Raw genomic sequence first — 12,868 nt, 5'->3', positions numbered from 1 at the left:
CACTGGTTTTCGGAGTCTTGTACAATGTTGCTTTCTTAAGATGATGGAAAAATCAAACTGCTAGCAACATAAGTGGCAGAAGAGAGCAACAAGAGGCCTCACTGCCTTACAAAAGATGTTTAAATTTACCGAACTGTGAATCCAGGAGGTCAGTCTGACATTTTCTGCTCTTTACAGCTATTCGAGTTCTGGACGTTACCTTTCATATTTTTATTTGGGGGAGGGTTGCTTCACGTCTATTTTTTCACTCCAAGAGAATTCTGACATATTGTGTATAAATTCTCCATCCTCCACTTACTTCAGTCAGAATCTACTGAGTTTGATGACAGGGGGCTTGCTGGTACCCAAGTTCTTACGTTCTCTAGTTCAACACTTAAAGACTATGAGCCTCTTTGCGTGTGAATAATAGGCAATATAGTTGCAGTACGTCTGCTGTGCACACATGGATGTTTCATGCATTTTGAGCTAGCTTTATCACATTTTGTAAGCCTGACTTGTATTTTATACTCTTATAGTTGACAATGTTTTATTAAGTTGTGTCACTTTGAAGAAAACAGGAAAGGCCCCCACACTGAGACAACAGCAAAATACAGCATAGCACAAGGATTCTTCACACTGTATATAGCATATTGTCTTCTTGCAGATTAAAAAGATCAATAGTGTGAGGAACGTAATTGACTATCTAGAAAAATTAGAAAAATGAGGCTACCACCTATGCATTTCAAATAGCTTAAGCACCATTTCAGAATTCAAAATAAATTTATATTCCAATTATAGCATTCACTGAATAATATGTATTTTCAATGGTTAGATACAGGTTTGAATCCTTAGCTTAACCTGAATATAATGCACAACACCACAGACCTAAACAGAAATTAAATATGTGCATTAAAAATATGTTGAGTTTAGATTTAAATTAATTCTTATGCTAAAATTTGGTTACTAAAAAAAAACATCATAATGCATTTATATGCATAAAATAACATTTCTCAACTTCAAATCCTCTATCTACATTCCTTCAGGTTTTCGTAGGGCGGTGCTACATGCCTCGATAATCACATAAATTTCTGTATTTTTTTTTAATCAAGCAAGCAAAAAACAGTTGGTATAATCATCTGAACTGATTTTCACTGTAGAAGAACATCCCAATGCCTGCTAAAATTAAACACCACAGCACATTTTCTTTCGCCCACTTACTAGATATATGATCTTAACCAGAAATGCTAAATGTTTTTACTTCTAGTATTGCTTTCTTTACAGGGTTTGTACTATATTAGTCAAAAATGCTGTCTCTACTGCTCTGTGCTAGACAAGGGAAATTACTCTGGAAATCCTGCTTTAATAAACACTATTTAACATACAGGCAGAGATGGAAAAATACTCTTGCTAGAGCTCTACATGTTCTTCAGGGAATGATCTGGATACCTCTAATTGCTAACCACTGGAGAAAAGCTTCAAAAAGGAAAGTAATGGCCAATCAAATACTCTGCTTAACTGCAGGAGCAAGAGCTCGTAACTACAACAAAACTCAAGGAAAAATTCAAGATCCCTCTTTGAAAATCCATTGCTTCCAATCTCATCTGCTTTTACAGAGATTATTTCAATTCACCATTTCAAATAAAAAAAAAGCAGAAGAGGAATACTGAAGATGTAAAAGCATTTTTAAGCCATAAAAAGATGTAAGTAATGAATGTTTGAGGATGTACAAGTAACTTGGTTGAAGAGGACTCACTTCTCTGTACAGTCTTTTTCCTCTTCTAAATTATTTTTAATTTCAAAGTAAATGTTAATACTTTGCAATTCTTTAAGCACCGTTCAACCAGTCAGTTTCCAATATTCAGATTTACATATTTTAAAATATAAAATACTAAATATGTTCTGAGAACCCACTTTAATTTTCATAAACACATTCAATTACAAGCATCAAATCAAATTAATCTAAAAATTCAGTGGGTGTGAAATACATATGGAAGTTGTTTGCTAAGAAGTTTCACTGGTGTAGCTGTACACACAAAACCTCTTACCAACAGCAAAGCTTATACTGACTTGAAAAGACTTTGGCAAAATAGCTAAAAGCAATTCAACACGGCAGATAAGCTAAACCAGCAAAATACCTTTGTACATAAATATTGCATAAGAATCATTTTCTAAGACATTGCATGGAAACACAGTAAGTATCTTCCAAGTTTTAAGAGTGAACAAACACAAACTTTGACAATAGTATGCTAAGGATACATTTTATCAGGTTAGTGTCTATGAAGGTATTTAAGGATCAGCAAATACTGAAAGATACAACATTCTGTTCGAGTATTTTAAATATAGGAGCTTGAGTATTTTAAATATAAGAGGAAGACAGATCTGAAAGTCTCTGTTGGGCTCAGTACCCAAGTATCAATTGACAACTTCAGGTATGTCTCCCCAACAGGGCCCTGAACTCTCCATCGAGAGAGAGATCTCAAATACTGTCCATAAGGCCACTAGGACTCCTGTTACAGTTCTTTCATCAACTGAAGGGAAAACAAAACCAACAACAAAAAACACCACACAAGTGATAAATTCTTAAAAAAAAAGAGAAGAAAAAATTGCAAGGAACTGAAAAGTGGTAAGAAGAGTCAAGAATAATAAAATGATAGTTATGAGGTTGATGAGAGCATATATGAATATTTCACATATTTAAATATCTTATTAATGTTACCTGTCCTACTCCAATCTGATTTCCCCATAAAATGTTGTGGAATAATTGCCAGAGTTGATTTAGAAATTAAACTGATATTCACATTTTAAAGGAAAGGTACAGCAGTGAAGATGCTTCCGGAGTGGGGTGTAGCTGCACTACCTAAACATTCCCTAGGCCTCCATCCTTAGGTGTTGGCCACACTAGAAGAATTTGGTGTGCTGACTCTAAGAGGAACTGTATGGAGGGTGGAGCGAGTGGGGACACCGCAGCCAGGCTCTGAGATAAAATGGGAACTTGAAGGTACATCGGAACCAATAAGCTGCGTACTTACTGGGCCAACGGTCTGTGACGTTTTTGACAAAATGCTATCCTTTTGGTGAACTTCTCATTATAATATTGCAATACCAAAACACACCTCCATCCCAAAGGCTACTCGCCTCCAAGGTGTAACCACGCCTCACTGGGATTGTGTTTTAAATTTTTCTAGTCTATACCTTTAAAAGCAAAGTGAAAAAATTTCAGGCCTAAGGTATGTATAACTAGAGTCACTCAAGCTCCACCTAAAAGACAGAAAACTATATAAATTAGGTTAAGGGAGAGAGGGTGTTAGAGAAGATACCATCGTGTAAGGGAAGACACCTTCTGATTTCTGGGATCAGGCTGAGCCCCCCCCCCCTCATTGGGACACCTTTGGGTAAGATTCTAACACTTGGTTATGCCAAGTGCCCCCGGGAAGCTTAGAAATCTCTATAGAGTCGCTTTGCATCTTTTAACGCATTTGTAGCCAGGCAGTGTTACTCATACTCTTGGTATTTGCATGTGCTTTGCCGACAGTGAATTTATCACTGGCAATCCAAAGAACCTGTGTATGTACCTGTTGCTTTTAATAAGCTGCACTAGTCATTAATCTAGCCACGGTAGGTCTCATTGAACACGACCGAACTCTGTAAGTGTGGCCGTGGAATGCTGGCTAGACTGAGGGTGTGCTACGTTATTTGTGAATCAGTAATTGTGATAGTTCAGTGCCCTGAACAAGGCTGGACTTATAACGATGCATTGGACATCACTCCCAATTACTTTAACCTTTAACATAACAAATGTCTTCCAACCCGACAAAGCACAGAGAAAGTAGAGATGCATATTCTTGGTATCCTATGTATATACCAAGCTGAAGCCTTTTAAAATAGAAAGCAATTAGCTTGAGGAAAGGTCTGAAGTATCTAAAAATCAGACATTTTCCTCTCGGGGGGCACAATGGATGGACACAACACGTTTGCAGTGCTATAAAGTTCTTCATGTTGCAATTCACCATTTAAGTCAGTTCTCAATAAACCATGAAGCCAGTCTGAGATGCAACTTCAAAGGTGTAATAATTTCTGATTTTTTCTCTGGACATAATAGACATAAAATTTGGTGCAGACCTGGTACTACAGTGCTGCAGTAAACTCTTTAGAAATCATTTTAGTAAGAGGAAAAATCCTTTATTTTGTTAAAAAAATCTAACAGGCATGGCAAAACAAACTGGTTTACATTTTACAGTTAATGGACAACAGATTAATCATTGCATAGAAAGTGAATTTTTGGCAGCTTTTCACACCTTTCCTATGAAGGGAAGTTTAGTATTTCAGTGTCTACCCTCTGGTGACAATACTTGGTCCTCCCATGCAAACTCCTAAAGGGAAACATACCTAGGAAGTGTTGAACTATAGGGCACTTAACCATTTTGCTGTCTGGGGGGTAGGGGTGGGAAGGGAAAAAGAAATCCCAAACTGAAACTGTCCAATTGCAAACTGACGGTTTTCACAAAATGAATTGTTACTCAACTTGGAAGGAAAAAAAATGGTTGGTGGAGGGAGAGGAACAAGGACAGAACAGAAACTTCTATCAAGTCTCCTTGTAACCCAAATGCTGGTCAGTCATTTCCAATCTTTTTCATTGCTTTCCTTCAATCTAATGCCAAGAACCTCAATCTGAAGTTAACCAAGTTAACTTTGGAGATGGCTTGTGCACACCCAACTTTTTTTTAAGAGGTAAAAGAAACTATATGATTTTTTTGTTATTCTTTTTTAAATGAATGTACCTTTAAGTTAATGTACAAAAATGAATGTACAAAAAGATAGTGCAAGTCCTGAAACTAGTTTCTTAACAAATTTAAACTACCACAACAAATTGCAACCACAAAAGCATGCCTGAAATCCTCCAGGCAGTGAATGGTCTTTCTGTAAAGAAAAGTACATGTAGCTGCATGTTATTTGTCTCACGCTAATCCTCATAATTCACAACCTAAACTCCATGGTCTAGTTTTGTTGCCTGAAGATTAATATTTATACTTCTCTAGGATATTGTTCAGTCCTTGACATTAACCAAAGCGGGCATGGCTATGTTTGAGGGCTGAGAGACATGTTTTGTATTTACAGGGCTGAGTGTGTGTAGAAAAATTAGTATGCTGCTCACTGGACAAAGCAGCAAGTCTAACACAGGCAGCTGTACCATTTGGTTGTGTTGCTACCACTTAAGATACTATATTCCACAATCTGTGGAAAGCTGCAGTGCTCAAAAATTAAAATGAATGACAGACTCATTCAGCAAGGTCTGAATTTTATCTTAAGACAGTACTGTAGATGGGAAGGACAACTCTTGCAATGCTCACTTTTGGTAACTCTTTACAAGTATAGATATACTTAAGGAATGCTACAGCCTCCGATGCTCTTACACAAGTTACCGATGTCATTACAACACTTTGAAGTTACGATACCCTAATCTTACAAGTTCATACAGGTGCAACCTGCAACCAATAGCTTAAAAAGCCACCTCAGGATTCAAAACAGCTTCCAAGATGCGGAACAGCCACCAGCTTGCTGGTCATCCAACACGTGTTCAATGTGGAAAGCAAAAATCATTGCTGTATCTCCAGGGCCTGCAAGGCAGCCAAGGGGTTCTATTTTGCTGGTGATGAGTAAGAATAAGAAAGGTTCGATATAACAAGAATAGTTTTCCCATCTTTTATCTTTTAATTTCAACTACTCCCTCCTGTAATACCAATACTGTCATTCTATCACAGTACCTTTCCAAATAAGCATAACCCCATCAGCACCGGAGGTTAGGAAGGTTCAGCTCCAAATACGGCAGCTCTCCATGAGCCAGGGAAGCCAATGAGAGTTTAAATGGATGCATTAGAATAACTCCACCAGCAGTAAAAGTGCTACAACAGCACTGTGTATTTGTGACTTACAATAGTTATAAATAATTTAATGTAAAGTGTTAATAAACACTTTAAGGCGTTACTAGAGGAAGTTAAATGAAGATATACACTGCTTTTGAACTTCTTAGGAAGTTTCTTGGGAAATTAAAGTGAAACCTCCTGATAGGCTGATGAGTATTACCAGATGGATGGTAAGCAACATGTACGAGGAAAGGAACACCGAGGTTTTTCATTTTGACTTCTTTCAGTGTCTTGGGTTATCACTGTATTTATTCCCTATACCACTGTTCAACCTCCTTTACTCACCGCTTTTCTTAAGTTAGTGGGTGAAGAGAACTAACCAGTAGCCAATTAATAATTAAGCAAGATCCAAACACACAAAAAATACAAAGATGTAACAGAGAAGGGTTGAAAAACATGGCGAACAAGCAGAATAGCGAAGCCACAGCTGAATACCAGCTTGTTTCCCATAAAATATTCCAGTAACAAATAAACTATTCTTTAACAATTTGGATTTTATTCCCTCTGTTAAAGTAGTTACAATGCAATGATCATTTATAGAATTAAATGATGCAAAAAACCCTTCCAATTCAAATGAGGTATGCTTAAATACTGCATAAACATTGTTTTACATTTTTTTCCATCTTTCTTTCAAGTCTGACTTTGTAACTGAGCAGACCTCAAATGTAAATATAACAAAGACAAAAATAGATATGTGAACCTTAATCAACTTTTAAGTAAAACACAATGGGCCAGCAAAAGATTTTAATTAAACGTATTTTTAATTACTTTGTGTAAAATAAGAAAATTTTTCATTGTGAAGAATTAGGGCAAGGGGGAGAATGTTACCATGTCTTATAAGGCAAAACAGAGTGCAGCATTTGGACAGAAATTTTTTTCAGACTCTAATTAAAGAAAAAAATGAAAAAGACCTGCCTACTTAGAACTCTGCCAAGCCAGATCCTGTCGTCCAAGCAAGCATATATACACAGTTTACATAGGATCTGGAATGCACTTGCAGAAAAGGAATCCATCACAATAGATACGGTTCAGCGAAGACTTTGCTAGTACAGAAACTAGAGGTGACAGGCATGAGGTTATATTCCAAGTTTACAATTACTTTCAAACACTCTACAGGAGCCATACCATGGACAAGAAGAAGTTATGTAACAACAGAAACTTAAGCACACCACAACCTGCAAGAAACAAAGGCAACTGTTGACACAAGTACCTTCTTTACAGAGCTGGCCTTAGCGAAGCATACTAGATAGCTCTAGTCAACCACCGAGCAGCCACCGCACAGAAGTACTTCTGGTACTCTGTTTACACTGATACTACATTCACATACGTGTATCTATCCATAATAGCTGCGTGCACATTTTATGATTCTCTGGGAACCAAAGTCAGCTTTTCAAAGAGGTATTATTCCCCAAACAACAACAGCAGCCTCCGCTTTGGAGAACTGGAGAAAGTTACTGGAGAACCACCACCCCTCAAGTCGAGCACAACAGCACTTGCAGTTTCTGCCTTACTGCAACACAACCAAACTGTCAGGAGTGTTTGTATGGAAGGTCACTGAGGCTTTGATGGAGGCATTAGAGAAGTCCAGAAAGTTTAACAGAGAGATAGGAGGAGGAGGGAGAGGGGGAGAGAAAGAGAGAGAATCACGAACAAAAAAATTCCCAAAACTAAACCCTCTGTCATCCCCCTCTTCTGAACTTTCTTGTTTATAAACAGTATTCACCAAAGGCCTCATATGAGAGTAAGCCAACAACTAAAAAAGGCCCAGCCTATACAAACATATACAACGCTGGTTTCATTATACTTAAAAGCTGACATACCTGCTAATTCGTTGTAAAAGTTTAAAAAGTAAAACTTTCTGATGAAAGGAAACAACCATCATGGATATTGACATTTTCTAGTTCTGAAATACACATTTCAGAAACATACATGTTACAGCCTTTGGGACAAGTTTTATATCCTGATCAAAAACTGCTAGATACTTTGAAATGGGCAACTTGGAAAATAATAATTACCTAGCCTAGATATCTACCACGCAAATACAAACCTATACAAAGGTGTCTATAAAATTTATTTTCTTCTTAAGAACATTTCTCCCCTTGCAACCACCAAGGAAACAGCTCCATAAAGATCTAATACGGTGATATATTTCTTAGTGTAGTTAGGAAATCCAGCTGCCTATCTTGCAGCTAAAGGTTTCTGAAAGAGCCACAAGATGAAAACATTTGTCATTTTGTTTCATTAAAAGGAAAAAAAATATTTTCAAACTATGGTAACACCACCAGGTGCCCAGCACTTAGGGCCTCATTGTACTAGCACAGAACTAACGCTTCCAAAGTAACTGCATGCTAAAATTTTCATATGGCCAGAAGCTATGGCTGTAGGTATACATTTCAGATACCTGAGATCAGAAGAATCTCCAAGAGTGTTTGACTGGTAGGAAAAGACAATACTTCTCCGCTAAATCCAGGGTTTAATGGGATAATGCAGTTATATAGGACACTGCACAAAACTGAGTGACAGTTGAGTTTATCAGTTCCTGCCAGCTTTTTTCCTCCCAGAATTAAAAATTTAGAGAACTCAACATCCTCCAGGTCAGCAATTCCCTACCCCACAACATGTTTTCCAGCATGAAAACCACGCTTGAACTGCTCACACATTACATTTAATTTAAGAGAAAAACGTTGGTGCCTGAAAAACTGATCTCAAAACCTGAAAAACCCGATTTCACTCTTTAACTGCTGTTACTAGCAGACAGCAGATCAATATTTAGACAGAGGAACATCAAACAACCTACCTGGGCTTGTTACCAGGATAAGAAATTACAACTATACATCACTAATGAACAGAGCCTGGGGAGAAGATGGAGGAACTAATCTGACCTCTAACTAAATAGTATCTGACAAAGTTTTGCTAGTTTTTAGATTATGAATAGGAAATGCATAAACAAGTACAAACTTCAGCTCCTGATGTGTAATATGCAAGTGCAGAAAAGCAGACCAAATGCATTTGGATATAGATCTGCAAAATTAAAATAACCTGACACATTTACTCAAGAAAGGGATTTTGAAGTCAACTGAAGCCCTACTGCAAATGTAAACAGTGGAATTCCAGTTTCAGATTTCACAGAATTTGACAATGCTCATGAATTGTTTGTGACTAACAGATCAATCCCCAGCACCTTCTTGAGAAGCGAGCAAGATTCAACATTTCAAACTATCAGCACAGATTTTGGAAACTACGAGGTTTTCCGAAGTTAAATATTACCTGTTACAAACCTCTCAAAGAGCATGCTCTTAATATTGATATCAAAGTGCTGATTACCATTAACAGAATATTCCTACAAGAAAGTCTTCAGATACTAATCGGGAACATTCTGCATTTGAAGATTAATCATGGTAATAGATCAGCTGGATCTATTACCACAGAACAGAGTGTGCTTTCTTGTTTTAGTAACACCTTACAGCTAGGCTAAAGGAAGATTAGTTCACCTTCTTTCACAAGAAAAATTAAAAAAAATCTATCTTACCACAGTCTTAAGGGTCAAGTGTTTTGTGTAAATGCATGCAAAGAAATTTATTGCAGGCCTAATTCAAAGTCCACTGGAATTAATCTCAAGAGTCATCAATTTCAGTTTTGTTTGGATTAGGTCTCATGGAAAAATGAACCACCTTCCTGCAAAAAGCCCAAGTGAAGCTCTCCTAAAAGTGCCCCAGAATTTTAGTTCCTGAGCCTTATTCAAGTTATTTCAACATGAGCCATACAAATTGTATGTGTACATACATATACTTAACTCATGTTTATGGAAGCCATAAACCAAATTTCCCCATCCCCCCTCCATTACTGTCAGAGTAAAGCCAACAGGGGCCATGCACCTCAGAAGAAAAGTTAATACCAGAATTAACTTGTAAGCTCTAGTTCTACTGACTCAAATCAAGCTCTAGAAACTTAATATAGCTCTGTTAGAATTGTGTTTTGTAATGGTAAGTCAAGAGTATGTTTTGATCTGAAATGTCTACAGACACTATACTTCCAGAAGATGAAACCTTTTAAACTGAGTTAAGGTATTGATGCTATTAAAACATCATCCAGAGAAGGAAGATGTGTACTACACGGATTATTTGTAGCAGAGCCCTAATTACTCACGTGGATGTTATGTTCAGAGGCCCAGCAGGTACTCACAAATAGGCAAATTATTCTCTGGGGCTCCTACTCCCAAGAGCTCTTCAGAACTGATGCAACAGGGAGGGAAACACCAGAGTGTCAAATATTCAAAACGACTATGAACGATGGGTGAAAAGTGTTAGGGGGCAGACCCCAGAAACGCAAAATATCTATACTAGAAGACATGAGCCCTCTCAGAGAAGGTCACCGCACAGGGTGGCAGGCCGTGGCCATTACCCCGGCCTCTCCGGGGGGAGCTGCGCGGGCTGCACACGCGTTACCTCCCGCTTACTCCAGGCTACAAAGGGAGCGAGCACGGGCGCTGCCGATGAACGTGGTCGCTAGGGGGAGAAGCTGCATCCTTAGGAAAAAGACGGTCCTACCTACCTACCTCCCAGCCGAGGACGGTGCCGGGAGAAGCGGGGGCACGGCACAGCCCCAGGCCCCCACGGAGGGGGAAAAGGGGCGGCGGGGAAGGGGGGCAGCAGGAGGTCACCTCCTGGGGTGCTCTCCCCTCCCCTGAGGATCCCCGTTTTTTTTCCAAAGGAGGATTTTATTTGGGGGGGGGGGGGGGGGGGTAGGATGGGGGCGAGAGAGAGGGTAAGGGTCGCGGCTACTCACATGGGCTCCAAGGTTTTGCTGAGCCAGGATTTCAGCGCCTCGAAGTTTTCTATGATCATTTTAACCACCATCCAGAGCGGCCCGGGCCCCCCGTCTCCCCGGCAGCAGCAGCACCACCACCACCACGGACAAACAACGAGGGCGGCGGGTCCCGTGCCGTCCCACCGGCCGGGACCCCGGCTGCCGCCGCGCCTCCCCCCTCGCCCCCCGAGGCCGAACCCGGTCCCGAGGCCGCCTCTCCCGGTTCGGCAGGGGCCCGAGGCCCAGCGCCACGAAGGGGGCGGAACCAGCCGAGCGGCGGCGGTTGCTCCCCGCTGCTTCGCCGGCAACCGCGGCCCGGCGGCCCCGCGGATCCCTTCCCCTTTTTCTTCCCCTTCCTCCTCCTCCTCCTCCTCCTCCTCTTCCTCCTCGGAGGCGGCCGGCGGGCACGACGAGCCCCGAAACGCGCCGCGCCCCCCACCCCCCCGCGCCCCTCAGCCGCAGAGCGAGGCGGAACGATGGAACGAGCAGGTAAGATGGCGGCGCGGCGCTGTCGCGAGGAGAACGGGTCTCGCGAGGGCTGGGCGGCGCGCGGGGACGGGCGGGAGGCGGGGCGAGGCCGCCGCGCAGGGCCCGTCCGTCAACGCGGCCCCCGGGCCTGGCCCCTCGTGTCGCCGCCCGGGGGGGGAAGCGGCTCGGGAGCGATGGCGCTGTCAGGGCGACCTGGGGAAGAAGGAAGAGAGGAGTTCGGTTCTCGCTCCCCCGTGGCAGAAAATTTCATAAGTGTTTACAGCTGGAAAATTAAAAAAAAAAAAAAAAAGTAAAAATGTCTTTAAAAAAATAAAGTTCTCAGCATTTTTCTGACCAGATCTTCATATCCCATGTTTTTATATTGGTTAGAGTAGAAATTTGTTAAAAAAAAAAAAAGTTCTCAGCATTTTCCTCACCATCACATTCCGTGTTTTTATTACTGTTCAAAACCTCAAGGGAGGGAGAGAGGTATTTTACACCCACCGGTGTACATCTCCTGGATAAAAACACCAGCGTGGTCATAGAATCATTAGAGTTGGAAAAGTCCTCCAAGATCATCTGGTCCAACCACCCCCCTACCACCAATGTCACTCACTATACCATGTCACTAAGTATCGCATCCAGCCTTTCCTTAAACACCCCCAGGGACGGTGACACCACCACCTCCCGATCACAGTGTAAACCCTGCCATGACATGTGGCACTGCTCTTGGGAGCACAATCCCAGCAAACACACATATTGACCTCAAGATGGAGGTTATCCATAGGGTTCAGGCCTAGCAAGGCACGTTAAACCTCTGCTCCATCTCCCCAGCCTCAGGCTCATCGGTTGGGCCCACAAGGGGACACAACAGCACTATGGGGTCATCCTGTGAGACATCTGAAATAGCAATACACGCTACGTATGCTTTTTTTCTGTACCACACATTGACTGAGTAGTAAATGATAATGCCTGATACGACATTTCCTTCCTAGATTCATTAGACTTCTGAAAGGTTGGCATCTCCCCTAAGGTCCTAAGAGGGGTATTTCATATAGTTGATAAACAAAGGCAGATATCCGAGGAAATCATTCACTCTACCTGTCTGAGGACAGAAAGGATGACTCTCGAGCTGCCTTCCTGTTTGTCTCAGGTTTAGAGAGACTTTGGGTAACCAGACTAGATTAGACAGCAACCCTGGTCGTGACCAATCTGTCAATTCATCAGTGTCATAATGTTCTATCTCTGTCACGTGAAGTCAGGATAATAGCAAAAGTAGTCCTGGAGAGCACCGGTGATGGCAAGATGTGTTTGGACAGATGAAGAATGCCTGTCTGTTTTCCTGGTTTGGGAACTCCTTCAAGATTTGCTGCTATCTTCACCCTGTCGATGGCAACCCACCACAGACTGTTGGTACTTATTTCCCCTTGAAAAACCTCAACTTTACCTCTCTGCATCTCTAACAGAGTACAGTTTGTAGACTATTATGATCCTTATTCACGATTTTTCATGCTGCTGAGAAGAACTTCACCTCTGCAGCGAAAGTGTTAAGAAGTCTGGTATCTGGTATCCATGATAGCTAAATAAGAGTTGGAGGAGAATATGGCAGCTGCGTATAATTATTTGTACTTCGACTGTCATCTTCAAAATTTGTTTCAAAACTAGGAAGTCTAGCAAGCCAACCAAATAAACTG

At 41.0% G+C, this 12,868-nt stretch overlaps 1 protein-coding gene across 4 annotated transcripts in view; it reads right to left on the bottom strand.

The window, feature by feature from the left end:
- Positions 1-11,210, bottom strand: part of RBM26 (RNA binding motif protein 26) — a 68,493-nt gene extending 57,283 nt beyond the window's left edge. For 3 of the 4 annotated variants that reach the window (XM_048047467.2, XM_066987181.1, XM_048047469.2), the window contains exon 1: positions 10,686-11,209. In XM_048047467.2, the coding sequence (XP_047903424.1) occupies positions 10,686-10,756 (71 nt within the window). In that variant the 5' untranslated portion in view covers positions 10,757-11,209. Of the gene's footprint in view, positions 1-10,685 lie in introns of all 4 variants that reach the window. The other variant, XM_048047468.2, reaches the window with a different exon arrangement.
- Between the last annotated feature and the right edge of the window lie 1,658 nt (positions 11,211-12,868).

The sequence above is a fragment of the Anser cygnoides genome, chromosome 1, assembly GCF_040182565.1.
Source record: "Anser cygnoides isolate HZ-2024a breed goose chromosome 1, Taihu_goose_T2T_genome, whole genome shotgun sequence".
Lineage (NCBI taxonomy): Eukaryota > Metazoa > Chordata > Aves > Anseriformes > Anatidae > Anser > Anser cygnoides.
Note: the sequence above shows the minus strand (reverse complement) of the source record. Positions and strands in the feature narration are given on the sequence as shown.